The 21,076-nt window shown below is 49.1% G+C and overlaps 1 protein-coding gene across 1 annotated transcript in view; it reads right to left on the bottom strand.

Moving 5' to 3' along the window:
* LOC144121118 (protein argonaute-2-like) overlaps window positions 1-20,110 on the bottom strand; it is a 45,905-nt gene extending 25,795 nt beyond the window's left edge. The window contains exon 1 of the mRNA XM_077654080.1: window positions 19,837-20,110. Within this exon, the coding sequence (XP_077510206.1) occupies window positions 19,837-20,110 (274 nt within the window). The remainder of the gene's footprint in view (window positions 1-19,836) is intronic.
* Window positions 20,111-21,076: the final 966 nt, after the last annotated feature.

Below are 21,076 nucleotides of genomic sequence, written 5' to 3'. Positions count from 1 at the left end.
CGGCATTCGAAGCTAGGGATGACGGGTAGAATTGAATCTGAACAGTGTTGCGGCTACTGCGAGAGATTCGAAGAAACGCACAGTTGAAAGTGGCGCACTGTAGGTTTAACGAACCGGATGACGGGAGACCTCTCGGGAGCGGACGCCCCCGCCGAGGCGCCTCGCCGTACGCGGAGATTACAAACTTTCATCGCGGGCTAAGTTGCACGTATCCCGCTCTTCACCCCGACCTGGACAGGGCGCAAACCACACTCAGACGCCTACAAACAAAGGCCATTCTTGGCCCCTACCGATTACGTTTAATCACCAACGGTGAATATGACCCTGCATGCCCGCACTGTGGCGACGGGACGCATGCCACACAAGACCATATATTATGGGAATGCGCTAGCAACCCCGCTCCGACGACACTCTTGCCTGCCTCCTCGGCGGATGAATGGGACAAACACTCGACCAGTTCAGGAAAAACAACGCAGCTGGCCCTCATCACGCGAGCTCAGGAGGTCGCCCTCGGCTTGCTGCCACCCTGGGCTCGCGCCTGCCCCAACTAATCCCTTCCATTTTGTGGCAATAAAGTTGTAACCACCACCTTATTGTAGTAGAACCCACGCTTCCAACGGTACCAACGCTTCTAGTTTCGAATGGACGCTGGATTGAAAGCGGGTTGTTCCACCGAGAAGTGAGATGATTCCTGAATAATAATTGCGTTTTTTTTTGAGGGGGGAGGAAATTGTGCATTATCTGTCGCTTATATTGTTGGAAAAATGAACTGCGCCGTACGGGAAGGGATAAGGGAGGGAGTGAAAGACGAAAGGAAGAAAGAGGTGCCGTAGTGGAGGGCTCCGGAATAATTTCGACCACCTGCGGATCATTAACGTGCACTGACATCGCATAGCGCACGGGCGCCTTAGCGTTTTTCCTCCATAAAAACGATTACTTCACCATTTCCTTTGTGGTGGTAGTGGTTTTTTATAAAATAATATAAAAACGAAGGAACAGATTTTTGCCAGCCCCGGCATCTGCCATCGATACTGAAGCACCTGAGCTGTGGCGGCGGAAATAATGGATAGCAGGCCGAATTGAAAAATGAAATGAAAGAGGTGAGGGGAGAGGAAGAGAGTATAGGGGGACCGTTTCCTATCGTCAAAAACAATTTTTCATAGCGGCATAGGGTCTCAGCACCTTGCGAACTACACGACATTCGAACAGGAACCGTCTGGAAGGGTGTTGCGGCAGCACAATGCTGCGCCATTGGAGTTCCACCCTTATGTAGCGTTCCTAACGTCAAAATTAAAGCAAGAAATCAACACTGCGGCAATGATGCTCCACCATAATCTATTGTTCCTAACATTTAAAACTAAAGAAAACTTCGTCACATGGCGCTTCCTTGAAGCTGGCTTTGCTGTGGTAGGCAGGAGTGTTGGATCAAGCTTCATCTCTTTCCCGAAAACGAGCGGCCGAGACTGCGAGCTAATTTCGACCACCTGCGGATCTCTAACGTGCACTGACATTGCATAGCACACGGGCGATTTAGCGTTTTTCCTCCAGTGTGCTTTTTCGATGTCAGTGCCCGTTGAAGATCCCCCGGTGGTCGAAATTATTCTGGAGCCCTCCACTGCTCTCTGTGCTCATCTCTGTGCTGATAATAATAATTTGTTTTGGGGGAAAGGAAATGGCGCAGTATCTGTCTCATATATCGTTGGACACCTGAACCGCGCCGTAAAAGAAGGAATAAACGAGAGAGTGAAAGGAGAAAGGAAGAAAGAGGTGCCGCAGTGGAGGGCTCCGGAATAATTTCGACCACCTGGGGATCATTAACGTACACTAACATCGCACAGCACACGGGCGCCTTAGCGTTTCTCCTTCATAAAAACGATTACTTCGCCGTTTCCTTTCTGGTAGTAGCCGTTTTTTTATTACAATAATAGTAAAAAGGAAGGAAAAGATTTTTGCTAGCCCCGACATCTGCCATCGACGCTGAAGCACCTTAGCTGAGGCTGCGGAAATAAAGGATATTTGGAGGAATTGAAAAATGAAATGAAAAAGGTGAGGGGAGAGGAAGAGAGGATAGGGGGACGGTTTCCAGTCTAAAATTTTGGATTGAATCGGAAAACGTTTATTATCGTCTTGAGTTATAAATCGGTTTGTTGATCTTGTTAGGTGGCCGTCAGTGGAGGCTGGCGGCGACCTCTTCGGCTCTCGTCACCACCTGTACTTGGGTTTCCAGGTTAGAGCTGAGCAACAAGGTCTCCCACGGGCCCGGGAGCGCGAGCCTCTTGAGCGATATTGGTTGGGGATCTCTCGGACAGTCCCAGAAAATGTGGTCTACGGTGGCTTTGTCGCCGCATTTGCTTCACTCCGACTTATATCTATCCAGGTACACATGGCTTAGGACAGCTGGATTAGGGAGAGTTTTTGTTTGAAGTTGCCTCCACAGTACCTCCTGTTCTTTGTTTAGGCTTTTATGCGGAGCAGGGAAGGTTAGCCTTTCTAGTCTATAATGCTGAGTAATCTCATGGAAAGTATTAAGACCATCTCTCGTGATTTCGACGTCCGAGTTAGCCTCCACAGCTCGGCCGATAGATTCTCGAGCTTTATCGTGGGCTGCCTCGTTCCCCGGGTTTGACGAGTGAGCCGGTACCCAAACCAATCACACGTCTGTCCTGTCTTCCGGGTAATTCCTGAGAATTCCCAAGGAGATGGGAGATATTCTGCCCTTGGCGAAATTGCCAATGGCTGCTTTTGAATCCCTGACAATCACTTCTGCTCGCGGGTTTGTCAACGTCAAGGTGATTGCCGCTTCTCCGGCTATTTCTGAAGAAAATTTTTCATAGCGCCATAGCACTATTCGAACAGAAGCGGTCTGTAAGGTTGTTGTGGCAGCCCAATGCTGCGCCATTGGAGTTCCACCCTTATGTAGCGTTCCTAATGTCAAACATAAAGCAAGAAATCAACGCTGCGGACAGGAGTCCCACCATAATCTATCGTTCCTAACATTTTTAAAAAATAAAAAAAAAGTTGCCCCGTGGCGCTTCCTTGAAGGCGGCGTTGCTGTGGTCGGTAGCAGTATTGGACCCAGCGTCGCCTCTTTCCCGAACACGAGGTAACGCCCGTGTGCTGTGAAATTTCATTGCTCGGTAAAGATCACCAGTTGGCCGAAATTATTCCTGGAGGCTGCGTTTTTATGGAGGAAAAACGCTAAGGCGCCCGTGTGCTGTGCGATGTCAGTGCACGTTAAAGATCCCCACGTGGTCGAAATTATTCCGGAGCCCTCCACTACGGCACCTATTCTCCCTTTTTTCTTTCACGCCCTCCTTTACCCTTCCCTTACGGCGCGGTTCAGGTGTCCAACGATACATGAGACAGATACTGCGCCATTTTCCTTTCCCCCCAAAAACCAATTATTATTATAATTAAATTATTCCGGAGCCCTCCACTACGGGCTTTCTTTCTTGCTTTCTTTTCTCAGTCCCTCCTTTATCCCTTCGCTTAAGGAGCGGTTCAGGTTTCCGCCGAGATTTGATACATACTGCACCATTTCCTTTCCCCAGCAGCCAATTTTCAATTTTAATGGATTGGATTGGATTCTAAAACATTTACCCGCCGCGGTGGCTAAGTAGTTAGGGAGCTTGGCTACCGATCCGGAGTTCCCGGGTTCCTTCCCGACCGCGGCGGCTGCGTTTTTATGGAGGCAAAACGCTGAGGCGCCCGTGTGCTGTGCGATGTCAGTGCACGTTAAAGATCCCCAGGTGGTCTAAATTAATCCTGAGCCCTCCACTACGGCACCTCTCTCTTCCTTTCTACTTTCACTCCCTCCTTTATCCCCTCTCTTACGGCGATGTTCGGATGTCCGCCGATATATGAGACAGATACTGCGCCATTTCATTTCTCCAAAAACCAATTATTATTATTATTATCATTATTATTATTATTATTTTATTATTATTATTATTATTATTATTATTATTATTATTATTATTATTATTATTATTATTATTATTATTATTATTATTATTATTATTATTATTATTATTATTATTATTATTATTATTATTATTATTATTATTATTATTATTATTATTATTATTATTATTATTATTATTATGTAAAACATTTATTGCGTCGAGGGCAGATTGCAGGAGACACATACTAGATGGCCGCTAGCCCATGGCTGGCGGCGACCTCATTGACCCGCTCGATTGCCCGTACTTGAATCTTGGGATCCGAGCTGACCAGCACGGCGTCCCACCGCTCGGGAGATTTAACTGTATCAACTCCGCCTGAGGCGAATTATTTGCGCAGTTTCACAGAATGTGGTCGTATGTGGTCCTTTCACCATATTTATGGCAGTTTGGGTCGTACTGGCCAGGGTCCTTGAGGGAAAGCACTGCCGGATTCTGAAGGGAGCGTGTTTGCAGTCGGCGCCAGGTAACTTCCTGCGCTTTTGTTGAAGATCTGTGGGGAGGGGGATATGCGCGCCTCTCCAGCCTAAAGTGATGGGTTTTGTCATGAAATGAGATCAACCCGTTCCTCGTGAAATTCTGGTCGTAGGGCGTCCTCACTGCCCGAATGCGATAGCCCACCCTCTTCGATGACATTATTGCAACCTCCCTCGGCGGAGGAATGGGACAAGCTCTTGGCCAGTTCAAGAAAACAACGCAGCTGGCCATCATCACGCGAACTCGAGAGGCCGCCCCCGAGTGGAGGTCACACTGCCTCGCACCATCCCCAAATAATCCAGGCTTCCATTTTGTGGCAATAAAGTTGTAACCACCACCTTATTGGGGCAGAACGCTACGGCGGTGCCAGCGCTTCTATTTTCGAACGGGCGCTGGTTTGAAAGCGGGTTGCTCCGCCGATAAGTGAGACCATTACTTCGCCGTTTTATTTCTTGAAAACCAATTTTTCGTAGCCCAGCGCTACGGCATCATGTCTCATACTTTGCGAACTACACGACATTCGAAAAGAAGTGATTTTGAAGACTGTGGCGGAAGCACAACGCTGCCCTAACGGAGTTTCGTAGTCATCTAGCGTTTCTAACATAAAAAAAACAAATAAAACGTTGTTTGGTTTGTTTTAAGGTGTTCAACGTCCCGAAACAACTGAGACTATAAGGGACGCCACAGTGAACGGCCTTTGGCAAAAGTATCCAAGAAACTCAGTTTGTTTCTAACACGTGTGGTGGAGCACTTGTCACGTCCTTTCAGCTCTAATTTAGTGCAATGACGACCCTATTCTCACCTTTTGCGGACTTTTTTCGTCTGGTGGTACCCTAAGAGCTTCAATATAACGCTGAAAAGCAAACCCCTTTCCTTAGTTATACACCTCTGGCTAAGAAGACATGTCTGCAGCGAAGCTCTTTGATCGGCCTGTGTGTGCGTGTGTGTGTGTGTGTGTGTGTGTGTTCTATCCTCCTCTCTTTGTCTCTCTCGCTCGCTCTTGATCCAGCTCTGGACAGCGTAACTATAGGCTAGCTCCGTGGTTTAATCTCCCTTCCTGATCCTCCTCCATTCCAGTTACATTATACTTATTGCACTGGCAAGTAAGTATAGCCTTCAGTACACCATGAAATGCATTCTGAGCACAGAGATGATGTCAACGCCGCGGTGGCTCAGTGGTTATGGCGCCAGAAAACTGATCCGGAGTTCCCGGTTTCGAACCCGACCGCGACGGGTGCGTTTTTATTGATGAAACACGCTAAGGCGCCCGTGTGCTGTGCGATCTCAGTGCATGTTAAAGATCCCCAAGAAGTCAAAATTATTCCGGAGTCCTCCACCACGGCAACTCTTTCTTCCTCTCTTCTTTGAATCCCTCCTTTATCCCTTCCCTTACGGCGCGGTTCAGGTGTCCAAAGATATATGAGACAGATACTGCGCCATTTCCTTTCGCCCAAAACCAATTATTATTATTAGCACAGAGATGAGCACAGAGAGTAGTGGAGGGCTCCGGAATAATTTCGGCCACCGGCGGATCTTCAACGGGCACTGACACCGCACAGCACACTGGAGTAAATACGCTAAAGCGCCCGTGTTCTGTGCAATGTCAGTGCACGTTAAAGATCCCCTGGTGGTCGAAATTATTCCGGAGCCCTCCACTACGGAACCTATTTTTTTCCTTTCTTCTTTCACTCCCTCCCTTATCCCTTTCTTTAAGGCGTGGTTCAGTTGTTCAACGACATATGAGAGAGATGCTGCGCCATTTCCTTCCCCCAAAACCAATTATTATTATTAATATTATTATTATTATTATTATTATTATTATTATTATTATTATTATTATTATTATTATTATTATTATTATTATTATTATTATTATTATTATTATTATTATTATTATTATTATTATTATCGCAGAGATTCTCAAGAATACCTGTAGAGTCAAAAATGGCGTTGCGGTAGATCGCACAACGTACACGAAACATCGTATTTTTCTTGGCTGGATACTGGCCGAGAAAACGAGGATTCAGTAGGAAGAACTAGACTCCTTGAGACAACGCACCTGGCAATACGCTGGTAATTTTCATGCACGGCTGGTACCAAACCTTTGGTCACATTAAAGGACCCTAGGTGGTCGAAATTTTCTCAGCCCTTCACTGTGGCGTCTCTCATAACCTTAGTTACTTTGGCACGTTAAAAACACCCATAAAAAACCATACCTTTGCTCACAATAAATTATAAAAGGACTGAAAGACGTACAAGTGAGATAGTTTCATCTGTCCTCTCGGCAGCACCGAAGCGCAGCTGTGTTTAAGGAGCTGGCTCGATCGCTTCGGCCAAGCACTAGCCAAGCCTAGTACGGAGTTCATATTTCCCGACGTCCCCTAGGTGCATGTTATCAGACGTCAGCGTCTCTTTTCTCTTACGGTAGTGATACTGAGAAGCTCCGTGATTTCGGCTGCTGGCCGTGTCTTGGAAGCAGGCAAACCCTCTCTGCACATAGGCAGGCCTGCGCCAGGATGGCGGGTCGTGCTTCTGGGAGGGCCAGACGGCCGACGGAGAGGCTGTCTTGGTCTCCCGGCTGAGGGCGCTATTCCTCCGGCGCCAAGCAACGTACCCGAACTGTGCGCATGGGGCGACGCGGCCAACGCGGTAGACAGGCGGACGAGGATTCCGTACGACACCCGCAGGAGTCCCGGAGGGAGTAGCGGCGGGCGGATCTGGTATGCCACGGCGTTCTTTTTATTATTAATGCGAAAGCATTAGATGGTTATGTGGCGTGTTTCGTGTCAGCAAAACATTATCCGCACGATTACGTCGTTCTGTGAACATGGATCTGCAAAAGTTTGGTAATGTTAGAGAGTAAGTGATGAGATCTTGCTGTGGAAAACATTTGGTTGACGAATTGTGATTAGTTAATTAGCTACACTTCGACGACGCGATAGACACGTACGGATGCCGACATAGCACCTGGGCGAGGAAAGTAAATTAAAGTAAAAAATAAAACAGAATAAGAACAGCAAAAATAAAAATATTTTAAAATAAAATAAAATAAAAGGAAAAATAAAAAGGAAAATAAAAACGGCCGTGGCTTAGCTTGGTTACGCCTGGTGATTGCGAAGCAATAGCGTGTCATTCTCGGATAAGCTGGTAGTGTGGCTGGTGGTAGTCTTGGGTTACGCTAGTGTTACGGCTTACAGAGAATCATCTAAGAGGAAGTCATCCGTCGAATTCGTGTATGCCGACAAGCATTTCCCTCACCAGCGTGCCCATTACAATATCTTCCAGTATCGATTGGCCGACGGTGCGGTAACACTCCATTTTCTCCACGTAGTAAGATATGCCCACTCGGTGCTTGCAGTAGCTTTCGTTAAAGTACGGTAGCGTTACGCCGTAATAAATGTTGGGGTTATTGTCCCCGTCCAAAATGCGATACAGTTTCTTCTTCTTCTTCTCCTCAAGTAATATGGCACATACCCACGTGGGGGGATTGGCCAAGGTATAGAGTAGAATGCCAATGAAGCATTTGCGCGGGGAAGAAAACGTCAGAAGACTGAATCAAGATTTAAAAAATTGGAAAAATAAAATGAATTCAAGAGGTATGAGTCATCCGGAATAGAATCAATCTAGCCTTTTTTGGACATGCGAAAGAATTTTGTATATAGCTAACAAGATAATCGATTAGTTGCACTTATGTAATCGTGAAGGTAGCCGCATACACTGCTTAACGGGAATCCCTTGGCACTCGCACCGAACGATAGAAGAACTGTAAGAGACAGAGGCAGTCCTAGTCTCGAGAGAGGAACCTCCAGATATTGCTTTCTCTGAACCGCGAACCGCCGGCAAGAGAGGAGAAAGTGATCGATTGATTCAACTTGCCCGCATGATACACAAAGGTTTGTCGCAGCGAACCCGCACCTGCATTAATACAAGTTTAAGTGAGGGATTCGACATCGCAGGAGCGTCATGGACACTTCACAAAGCCTTGACTTACACCACCGGATATTCCATGGGTACTTTAGGTGCTGAAAGTCCACGGTATTGAGCAACGGATCACTCAAAGTGGCTGAAATATGTTAGAACCGCTGGAAACGTGAAGCTGCTAACAGAATGAGGTGAGGGACGGGATATATTACAGGTGCGCTGAGAGCTGACCTTGCCAATAAATCAGGCACCTCGTTAAAATAGACGCCTGAATGCTCAGGTACCCAGACCAAACGGATCTCGCGCACTGTGCTCGGAACAAAAAACCTAAGTGAACGAGTCAAGAAAGATTTTTCCTAATTTTGGAGAGAGACAATAACTGAAAGGCAGTCTGCAAGAATAAGAACCCGTGCGACATGTCTGAGAATTTTGAGAAGAGCCAAACCAATGGCCAAAAACTCTGCGATGAATATAGGAGTATAATCAGGGATACAAACGAAGTAGCTCCAAGCTAGATCCTGCGAATATATGCCAATCGCCGCCTTCCCACAGCTGCCGGAGGCATCAGTGGAGAGACCAGTACGATGTGGAAAATTCTGTAGGTGTTCAGAAAGAAGACCATTTAGGGTATGTGCGGGCATATGCTTCGCATGGGACGGGAAAATAAAGTCGTAATAGAAGACGGGATCAGCCTGCGTGTCAGAAACTCGTTGCAAGGAGATCAGATCAACCTGAAGCGGAGCTAACAGATTCTGCGTGAACCTAGCTTGCGGAAGCTGATAACGTGGCCAGTGATTAGTCAAAAAAGGTGTGGTTGGGATACAAAAATTGGAATACTAACGCCTGGGGCCGGGTCAAAAGACTTGAGGAAAGTACGCACTGTTAGAAGTTGGAAGCGGGAATAGAGGTTGGGGATACGGGCTTCCAGATAAAGGACAGCGTTGGAAGCTGATTTTGGGAGCCCGAGGCATAGCCGTAGGGCACGCCTTTAAAGTAAGGCTAATGGCTGCAGCTTGTAGTTCGCTCTACTAGAGAACAAGGGGCAACCAAATTCCAAAATTGGTCTCATATAAGCCTTATAGAGCAACAGTAGCGTGTCACGACGCATGCCAAACTTTTTATTGCCAACTCGGGTCAAACGGCCCAGTGCACGTTCCCCTTTAATAACATTATACTTAATATGGTGTCGCCAGTCCAAATTTTGGTCATAAGTAACACCTAGGTATTTAACCGACTCCACCTGCGGAATTGGAGTGGAGCGGTAGGCTAGCTAGATGTACATAGGAGCGTCGGGTGGAAATACCAGCACGCCACATTTGCTGACATTAAGTGATAAATTGATTTGGTCCAACCAGACTTCAAGAGCATTCAGATATGCCTGCAAATACCCGTAGAGCACATGAATATCCTTTGCTGATGCGAAAAAAGCTATATCATCTGCGTATACATGAACTGTAACGTTAGGATGAATGGGGATGTCCCGAACTAATATGTTGAAAAGCCGCGGAGAAAGAACAGAGCCTTGCGGCACACCTCTTGATTGACCATAGGTATTAGAACAAAAAGATCCGTCTGTACAGAAGAAAAATCTATCTTTTAGAAATTCACAAATCCAGGCGTAGAGGTAATGCGGTGGTTGTAGTTGAGCAAGCTTGTTAATGAGGACTGTGTGCTCCACGCTGTCATAGGCCTTCGCAACGTCAAGCGTCACCAAGGCCGAAACTTCTCTCTGGCGCAAACGAGAGCGCCCAAACGAGAGCGGCGGAGGCCACAGAACCGAAAGCAAATTCGCTACGCACCTGGAGGTCCACCAGCTGAGTCGTTTTTCTTCTTGTCTTTGCGCTTTCCTTTCCCCATTTAGATAGCAGGCCACGAACACAAATGGCAACCACCGGAACGGACGTCTTGCCAGCCTACCGAGCCACTGCAGAAAGGCAAAAAGGCTGCGTTGTTACTCTTTTATAGTGACCTGTTCCGTTCTGTGATTCGCTCATATGCTTCTCCGCGAGCTGCACGTGTTCCGTCGTCATTGGCTGCGCTTGGAGACGTCATGCGCGTGCCGGCGCTTCTGCCTCCAAGAACGCATAAAGAAAAAAAAACTATGGAACCAAAGGAAATCGTCGTACGATACCGCTTTTCCACAGCCCCTTATGGGAACGCAAAGTCCCGGCGCGTCTCGAACACGCGCGCTGTGGAAGTCGAAGACAACAAGTGGAGTGGGACTCCGCTTCGAAACTCAAGTAGTCCTAGAAGCTGCTTTGCTGAGAGGGTCTAGTTCAGAAAATACAGAGGCGCATACCAAGTTCACGGGCGTACAAAGTGAGAAAATGGGACGATGCTGCTAGCATTCATTTCCCATTTTGTCCAAGTCCGTGGTTTCAGCTCAGAGATCCACATAAATGAGCCACCAGAATGCGGCAAATAAAGAGCTGTAGCGATTTGTCAACATTTCTGGCTTTTACCTATGTCTCTATGTATTTGTTATTGCATCCGTTTAATTCATTTTATTCCCACGTGCTAGCGTGGATAAGCCCCGGAGTAAGGAGTATGTTTTACTGCCCACATGTGAGGCGACAGTCTGAAAAATCGGATTTGGGGGGGGGGGGAATGGCTCAATATCTGTCTCACATATCCGCGGAACCCTGAACCGGACCGTAAGAGTAGGTATAAAGCAGGGACTAAGAGAATGAAGGAAGAAACAGGTGCCGTAGTGGAGGGCTCCGGATCAACTCGGACAACCTGCGGATCTCTAACGTGCACTGACATCGCACAGCATACGGGCGCCAATCTCAGAGTTTATGTCGAGTCGTTGCGGTGGCCATTGCTCTCGAAGGAGGCCCCGATGCACGGTTCGCCGGTCACAACTGTAGCACTCGCTCGGCAAAGAGGAGCCGCCAAACTTTGACGTCTCCCTTTGTGCGAGGCGAAAAAAAAAAACTGAAGTCGGCGACGCTAGCCCATGCTTAGCTCAGCCGGAATATCTGATACGCGTCTCGCTGGCAATCTCCAACGCCGGCGTTTGGTGGTATTGTAAGATCATCGCAGGCATCCATGTCCGAGGTTATACATTCCATAAGCTATCCATGTTGCGATCACAGGTAGAGGAATGTGCACGGGCCTGCCGACGGGCTCCAGCTATGCCTAACCACTGCCGCGTGCAAACAAAGGACAGTTCAGAGGTGTGAGGGGAACTACTGAAAGAAAAATGTGCTTTGCATCAACTGCGACCGTAGGAGCGACGGTGGTTCTGGTGGGGAGCTATCTGTAGAGTCAGTTGTGTGGCGTTTGCAAGACAGCGACAGCACGCGTCACAGCACTCATGTAAGGATGGTGCCGAGCGTGTCTTCGTGATCAGGCGTTAGGTGCCTTAGCCAGAGGACGTGGGAACAAAGCCTGACAGCGACGGCCCCGTTTCGATGTATACGCGAAATTATTTAATGAACCCTGTGTGATCGAAGTTACTGCAGTACCCCTCTATACGACGGCTACGTTTGACTTCAACCTGTGTTTAATGCTGGCTATCAAATTCAGGCAAAGCGCCGAGTAGAATGGCAATGCAGTCGCCACGTTTCACTTGATGAGCGCGGACGGCAATTGTAGTTTAAATATTTAGCTTAAACGCTTGTCGTTACCTCGTGTTCGGGAAAGAGGCCACGCTGGGTCGAACACTGCTGCCTACCACAGCAACGCCAGCATCAAGGAAGCGCCACGTGACAAAGTTTAGCCGCCGCGGTGGCCCAGTAGTTACGGCGCTCGGCTGCTGACCCGACAGACGCGGGTTCGATCCCGGCCGTGGCGGTCGAATTTAAATGGAGGCGAAATTCTAGATGCCCGTGTACTGTGCGACGTGAGAGCACGCTAAATAACCCCAGGTGGTCGAAATTTCCGGAGCCTTCACTACGGCGTCTCTCATTGTCTGAGTTGTTTTGGGACGTTGAACCCCTCACACCAAACCAAACAACGTTTTCTTCCTTTTTTTGATGTTAGGAACGCTAGATGATCATGGAACTCCGTTACTGCAGCGTTGTGCTGCCGCCACACTCTCCATGGGCGCTTCTGATCGAATTTCGTGTAGTTCGCAAAGCGCTGAGACCCGATGCCGCAGCGCTGGGCTACGAAAAATTGGTTTTGAAGAAAGGAAACGGCGATGTAATTGTCTCGCTTCTTGGTGGAACAATCCGCTTTGCAAACCAGCACCCGCTCGATAATAGAAGCGCTGGTATCACCGTAGCGTGCTGCTACATTAAGGTGGTGGTTACACCTTTATTGCCACAGAATGGAATTGATTAGTTGGGGCTGGTGCGAGGCAGTGTGGCCTCCAGTCGGGGGCGGCCTCTTGAGCTCGCGTGACGATGGCCAGCTGCGTTGTTTTCTTGAACTGGCCAAGAGCTTGTCCCATTCCTTCGCCGAGAGAGGTGGCAAGGATGTCATCGAAGAGGGTGGGCTATCGCATTAGGGCAGTGAGCGCGCTCTCCGACCCGAATTTCACGACGGACAGGTCATCTAATTTCATGACATCACCCATCACTTTAGACTTGACAGGCGCGCTTATGCCCCTCCCCACAAATAATTAACAAGAGCACAGGAAGTTACCTGCAGCGCCGACTGCAAACACGCTCCCTTCTGAATCCGGCAGTGCTTCCCCTCAAGGACCCCCGGCCAGTAAGACCCAAACTGCCATAAATATGGTGCAAGGGCCACATATAACCACATTATGCGAAACTGCGCAAATGATCCGCTTCAAGCGGAGTTGATACAGCTCGCTACTCCCGAGCGGTGGGACGCCGTGCTGGTAAGGTCGTACCCCAAGATTCAAGGATGGGCATTCCAGCGAGCCAATGAGGTCGCCGCTAGCCATGGGCTAGCGGCCATCTAGTATGTCTCCTGCAATCTGTTCTCGACGCTTTAAAAGTTTTACAATCCAATCCATAAAAATTGAAAATTGCCTGTTGGGGAAAGGAAATGGCTCAGTATCTGTCTCATATATCGTTGGACACCTGAACCGCGCCGTAAGGGAAGGAATAAAGGAGGGAGTGAAAGAAGAAAGGAAGAGGAAGGTGCCATAGTGGAGGGCTCCGAAATAATTTTGACCACCTGGGGATCTTTAACGTGCACTGACATGGCACAGCACACGGGCGCCTCAGCGTTTTTCTTCCATAAAAACGCAGCCGCTGCGGTCGGGTTCGAACCCGGGAACTCCGGATCAGTAGCTTATGATTAAAATTCGAGCCGGAGCTGGAGTTTGTTGTTTCCGATCAAGCCACGTTTGTTGAATGCGTCAACCGTAATGTTAGTGTGAGAACTCCCTACAAACACAACTTCTTTACTAAAACCAGGAAGGGGATGTTTTGGGAGTGGACAAAGTGAGCTGCTTAATGCCAGTTGCCTTGTTCAATCGCAAGGATTAATTAAAAGTAGCTTCACCTTCTTCTCTATGGGCCACTTCAGGAACTTGTCAAACAAGCCTTCAATTATATACACACGAAACCAAACATAGACACGGCTAAAGCATAGCCTCGGAACTAACAGGTATCCATAGTGGTAACTAGGCCGGCCATCGTTGCCTGTGAAATAACGCAAACGATGAGACGATTTCCTGCAGAATCCATTCCAGTCATCTATGGTCCATACGTACGGGACGGATTTGCTGAGGACGTCGCTTCTGATGCTGAGAGACGCTACGGCCAGCAGTTCCAGAGATTTCGCCTCGTCCTCTACTGAAGCCGCCTGATTTTAGCTGCTGTCATCTCCGAAAGTGAAGATCCGGCATCTGCCGGCGTGCGTTCTTCACAAACGGCTTTTACGACCCTGTCCTCCAAACGCGACACGTTACGCTCACACCCCTCGCTGTTCTTCTCTTTCATGGTTCGCTGGATGTAAGCCAGCGCATCCCTGATCTCTGCGATGACTTCGCGTTGGTCTTCAGCCAACGCTGCCTCCGCTCCGGTCGTCAGCTCCGAAAACTTGGGCGGCTGTCACTGCGTCGGCAATACTGGTGCGCTGCGCTGCAAAGGCGCCACTGGTATCAGGGTGCAGACGGTCCTCGAACGAATCCATCTTCGTGCGCAGGGCAGCATTTTCTTCCAATATTTTGCCAGCGTTCCTTTGACTTCCATAAAGGCGTTCGAAAAGTTGTCCTCTGATGCTTGGTCGCGTGCGCGCGGTGGTTCACAGTCACGCGCCAGATGTTCCGCAATGTCTCGGTGTCGGACACTCTCGCTGCATTCGGGGCATCTCAACACGTGGAACTGGCAGGCGTTGGCGAAGTGCTCCAACATGGCGGATGCGACGACCTCCGCGTCGCAGCCATGCTCAGCGTTCCAGCAGCGTACCTTGCGGCCGAGGATACTGTCCCTGGTGAAGGCTGACCACACCACGTCTTCTTCCTGGAAGGGCTCCTTGTGAAAGGGGCAGTGGTTGCGTTTGGCACCGGCGCCCTCGGAGCAGGACTGGCAGAGCAGGTGTAGACAGGGTAACATGGCTGCCGATGAAGGAACGAGACCGCAGACTATGCACACTCTAGTTGGTGGGAACGGGTTCACAAAACACGTCGGCCTCCAATCGAAGCCTCTGTCGAAACCGAACACTGTCTGCAGGCTCGTGGGCGCCATCGCTGGAGGCACGCACTCAAGCGTCCTAACATGCAGCGTCACGGCCACAGTCGGCTGAGGATGCAGTCTGCGTGTGCGACTGTAATCACGTTTCCGCCGTCCTTGTCACACCACGGTATGGTGTAAAAAGAGAAAACACTAGACTGCGAAGCTTTGCGCGCGGCAGCAGACGGTCAGACGGAATCCCGGCCGGTCTGCACTGCGTTGTCAATATTTCCAAGAAGTTATATCTACCCGGTTTACCTGATGAGAAACGCGACGTTCTTCTGTTGGTCGTTTTCACCTCCTCGCTGGCCACAGCTACTCCCTAAGCAGAATTCTTTTCGTCTATCTGTCTCGAAAACGAACATGGAACAGCTGGCGACACCTGCTGTGTGCTGCGGATATCAAGACACGGCGCGAACTTGGGAATCGAAACTGCATTGAGGAGAGCAATGCTTTATCTTAGGACATTGCAACGGAAGAAGCCGCTTGTTGATGTAAATTGCGTGGACAGCGGAGTAAGCCGGTAGGATGGTAAGTTGATTACATATATATTTGTTTGAAAAGTGAGAGCTGCGAATGACCGGAAAGGTTTTCGAAATGCCACTACATTAAACGTATAGTTGTTATTCCGGCGGGTGACGCTCTAAGGGAGTTCAAAAGTGGCGTTCGGTAGGGCTGGGCCAGTAGCGTCAGTTTAGTTCCGGTGTTCCAGCGGGAACCTTGCGTGGTCCAGGCTTCGATTACAAGGCAGTACTAGAGCGCCGCCATAGTGAATTCTTCTGAAGAACTCTGTTCATTACCTCGTGCGTTTCTGACGGCTATGTCTAGGGTTAAAGCCCATCGACGATGAAAGCAACGCATCCGCTGCAGCAGTGGCGAAGTACCCCGCGCTCTTCCAATCAACGTCTCCTGAGCTAAGAGAAATTTTTCTTGCATAAGAATTTGTCCACAGTTTCATGAAACAATGCCACCATTTGTACTAGATTAGGAAACGTGTGCTCCGCGATAAAGCCTAACAAATGATTTGTGGTGGAGCTAGTCGAGGCGAAAACCGGTGCTACAAGTGTACAGTAGCGAGGCTGAGCATCCGTCTAGCATGCATGAGGTGAGAGGTTCGATCCACAGTGTCGCTGGGTACGAAGCTGTGATACAGTGGGTACAAGCTTCACCTGGCCTGGTGCTCGGCTTAAACAGGGTGAAATGCTTGGAAAATGGGTCTTTGACCCCACCTTGAGCAAACGAAAATACCTTGTGCCATGGTCGCAGGCAACGTTACTATTAGCTCTACTCGGATGCGACTCAAGAACAAAGCGACAAATGCCCCTCAGAGGAGACCCTCCAGCCAGTGGTGTCGGCCCATTCTCCGCATGACCGTTCCCTTCGGAACTGCCAGCTTGAACTCGGAGGCGGTGGCAGAAGGATGGAAAATAAACAAGGGTAAATCAGATTAACCGCGGCGTCTTGAAAATCGGTCGACGCCATTGGCTGGACGGCCTCCCTTGACGGGCGTCTGCCGCTTCCTTCTTGAGTTGTATCCGACTATAGCTGGCGTCACTGGCGTCAGGTCCATTCAGCAAACCCTACCTTAATACCCGATCTCGGAGGCCTTGGCTTAGTATAAATGCTACTCGCCTCATGCCCTGAAGTGTGGCTCTAATTGATTGTCTTTCGTCGCTAAAATTATTTTGTACGTATGATTTGACGGTCATAGATATAATACATTGACTTCGCGTTGAGAAGACCTCTTAGTGGAGACTAGTGTTGCTGCTGTTAACAGCTGTAGAATTCCTGAATGTTTACAAATAACCGAGGTGGCGCTACAATCGCTAGCGGGCTCGCGGTAGGAAAGGGGCCGGGGGCGTCATCGTGGGGTAGACCTAAGCACCAGTTTTTCAAGGCCTGTAGGCGAGTTTTCCGTCTCTGGAAATCACAAAAGTGGTCGATGCTTTTCATGGGTTCCTGCTGCCCTCCCCCCGGCCCTCCTTTCCTAATTCGCCTTTTATCAACATAGGGTCCCACCCTCATAGGGTTGACACGCTCATAGGATGTCAACCCTCTGTAAGACGGCCGCCAAGCCTATCCTTATATCTACTTGCAACCCATACGGAGACGAACACTGTTTCAGGGCTGCAGTGCAAGGACGTCCGTGACTCGAACCATGCGCTGCTATAGCGATCCGCCACCTAACACGGGACAACGGGTTTTTTAACGGCTACACTGTCACCTCTCTGTCCGCAGGTTTCTATCTGTCCGCCCGTCCTCAGCACAAGACAGCTCGAGGAAATAAAAGCTGTGCAAATAGATATGTTCGACTGGGATTCGAACCTGCACCTTTGAGGTGTCAGTGTGGGTATGCAACGCCACGCGTTGGGTCGTTTGCGCAGACGCGAGAAGACAGCGCTGCTGCCACGTTGATCTAGCTAAGCGTTAACGCTTATGCACGGGCACTTCCTCATGTAAGTGTTGCCATTCAATTAGTGCGACTGTACAACAACACCGCTGCTAAAAACGGACTAATTTCGCACAGCGAAGTACAAAGGGGATAGCAGGGATTTTTACAAAAGAGAACTTATATGAGAGATAAACTTTTCTTATGACTGCTCACTATCTTCACGAGATAACTGAACGTATTCCTTGACAGCACTGTGCATTTATATCCGTTTAAAATGCGCATGTGTTTTCTTGTGATGCGTACTCCGTAGCGTTCGAGCACCCGTTCTTCAACGCCCTCGTATGTCCTCTTGTAGTACGCAATCACACGTCGTTCTGCACTGGGGGACAGTGCCCGCGTTCTTTCTTTCGCGTGAGCGATTTTTTGTGGGTCTGGTTGGCTTGTCGGGTGCACAAAATGGCTCTAAGTGTGCTTGTGTCAACGCTAGCGTGCTGGTTCCTTGAATCCGCCTGAACGATCTCACCTCGAACGCGTGACACCATTGGGAGGTAAGTGAAATTAAAAAAAAAAAGAATGGCGCACGATTTAGCACGATTAGGCCACCTACGAATTAAGTCTGCTAGAACTTTGGTTTTCAATTCGATTTAGGTTCCAGGCTCGGTTTTCAATGTCAAGCAGGTGCCTCAGAAAAGGGTGGGCGAAATCGGACTTAGGTTCCGCCTTAAGGATATGACGCGATAGAGTTAATGGGCTGATGCCCATGTATGTGGAAATGGTCATTCTCTACTTTTCATTCATAGATCGCTAGCAGTCCTTATACCAGTGCCAGCGGAGTGGCGCAGCTGTTAAACGATGCGCCAGAGCCGTGCGATGGCAGGTGCTGCCACAGGTGAGGTTAGCGCGACCCATGTTTCTCTTCCCGAGCAAACTCAAGGTTTCGTACAGACAAGCGTCGGCGACATTTGAAATTGGGGGTTTCAGTCCTGGCGTACCAAAAAGGTGCTTGCGCCGCGACGCCGATAACAGGCGATAATTCATAGCGGACATATCGTACAGCCTACGTCATCACTGAATGCTTACAAGCGACGTAACGTCCAAAAGAAGTGCAAATATTGTAAATGCTCGCCAAAGTTGACCAATATAAAGATTCTGGGCAGAAGTCGAACGGTACCTACTGGTAGCGTTTATCAGAATAAAAGGCTGATATATGTATCAGCGACATTTCACTGCGCTTGAAGCGAAAATATAATTTCTCTGGAGACGTACCTAACATTATGGAAATTTTGATATGATGAATCACTGCATGACTGCATATATGTACGTGCGTTCTTTCTGAATAAACAGTTGTGAGTTCACGCCTGTATTGTTCCCTTCATGTGCTGCGTTAAATTTAATTCCATCTTGGCAAAGAAACAAGTGCATAAAGATTTTTTTGCTGACAATGTTCATTGTGTTGTTGCTTGCGTGTGGATGAGATCAAAACAATGAACAGTAGGCATGCATTCCTGCAGTGGGGTAATATAGGTGTAGCACGGATTAGCCAGCAATTTTTTAATCGACCAGGGTCGGCTGCATTAATTATGATTAAGCTGGAGGATAAATGTCACATAACCTCGTACTCCCGTACAGCTTTTCTTCAGAGTTCTCTGCTTTCTGCTGCTGCCCACCCACACCTCGCCGTATTTCACTATTTCGAATGGAACGACAGCCGAAGAAGCGTGTTGGCGTAGTGCTCATGTCACAACGAGGCAAGGCTTTTCGTGGACAGAGATACGAGTCGGTAACCAGGGGCAGATTCATGTGTTACTCTTGGAAATGCTGGTCGCATTTCAACAGCGTATTTCTTGGACTTTTTTTCGTCCACATAATGGGGTCCAGCCGAGATAAGGGGGGGGGGCTCCCTTTCCTCCCATAAATACGCCCCTGTCGGTAACCCCGAAGATGTGCCATATATACCGCCCACAATCTATACACGAATAAGTCGATAAAGGTGTAAAAACAAAGTAAGCTGTCCTCTAGCGAGCTCACATTTAGGGGCAGGGTATTTTGCCCAAGTTCCGCAGGAGATTTCAGTCACTAAATATACGGAATGCTTACTCTTAGCAACGGTAGTATATTCCTACTGCAAAGCATGGTAACTTGATGCAGTTGGCAAAGGCAGTAGGCATACAAGCGCAGCGGCGGACTGGTCGAATTGCGTTCCTTACAGTTAATTGTCTCGTGCAGTCGCTAGGATCGATGAGAACTAGCTTAACCTTCTTATCCATGGGTCAATTCAGGAATTTGTCGCACAAGCCCTTGAGTATGTAAACACGAGGCCAAACACGGTGGCCGTGAAAACATTGGCACGGAACTATAAGGTTTCCATGGTGGTAGCTAGGCTGGTCATCGCTGCTTGTGCGGAATGGCGAAGAACGTGCTTGGGAGAGAAATTCATCCCAGTCATATATGGTTCATTCGAACGGAACCTACTTGTCCAGAAAATCACCACCGATGTTCAGGGAAGCGATGACCAGCTGTTCCTCAGCTTTGGCCTCGCCGTCTACTGACGCAGCCTGTTTTCCAGCAGACGCCGCCGAAGCTAAAAATCCGGCATCTCCCAGCGTGCGATCTTCACACAAGGCTTCTACGACCTTGTCCTTCATAAACAGCGCTGTCCGCTCACACTCTGGCATGACTACCTCTTTCATGGACCTCCCGTTTCCAGCCAGTGCGTCCCTGATTTCCGATGCGACTTCGCGCCTGTGTTCAGCTAATGCCATCTCGGCCAAGGTCTTGAGCCCAAAAACCTTGTTTTCTAGAGCGTCCGTCACTGCACTGGCGATAGTAGTGGACTGAGATGCTACTGTGTTTTAAGTCTCAGGGCGCAGACACTGTTCGAATGAGTCCAGCTTCATCCGCAGGGCACCATTCCCTTCCTGTATCTTTCCTAACGCTTCTTTTATTTGCATGAATACGTTGCCAAATTTATCGTCTTGTTCGCGTGCGCGGGACGATAAACAGTCGCGCTCCAGATGTTCCGCAATGTCCTGGTGCAGGACCATCTGGATACACAAGGGGAGATCATGGCGTGGTACTGGTAGGTGTTGGCGAAGTGTTCCAACATGGCGGACGCCACGCACTCGGCATCGCAGCCGTGCTCAGAGTTCCAGCGGCGTACCTTTCGGCCGAGAACGTTGCCCCTGCTGATGGTTGTCCACGCCATGTCTTCCTCCTGGAAAGGCTCTTTGTCCAGTGGGCAGTGGCTGCGCTTAGCAGCGGCGCCGTCGTAGCAGGGCTGGCATACGGAGTGACGCCAACTCTGCCGCCAAAGCAGTGACGAGACCGCACACTCTGCTCGAAGGGAAGGGGTTCAAGAAGAACGTGGGCCGCCGATCGAGGCCGGTGCCGAAACCGAACACTACCGGCATGCATGCGGGCGCTATGGCCTGAGGCATGCAGTCAAGTGTCCTCAGAGGGAACATCCGGGAACATTGACATGCGCGCACGCACGACTCCCGGGAGAACACCACTCGACCAGCCACGGACCACCGAGGTAACGTGCGCCAGTCTGTGGATCGGCCCTGTCGTGCTCCTCAGGTCGTCTACTCTCCCAGTGCCCGGGGAACAAATTGTGTTTCTTTTCTCTGTGTTAGTGCGCTTTAAATGCAGATTCTGTTGAATTGTAATCTCTCTCGATTGTTAATTTGCATGAGTTGCACTGTATTTGTAAATCACTTTGTATGTGC

The sequence above is a fragment of the Amblyomma americanum genome, chromosome 1 (assembly GCF_052857255.1).
Source record: "Amblyomma americanum isolate KBUSLIRL-KWMA chromosome 1, ASM5285725v1, whole genome shotgun sequence".
Classification (NCBI taxonomy): Eukaryota; Metazoa; Arthropoda; class Arachnida; order Ixodida; family Ixodidae; genus Amblyomma; species Amblyomma americanum.
This window is presented reverse-complemented; position numbering and strand designations above follow the sequence as displayed.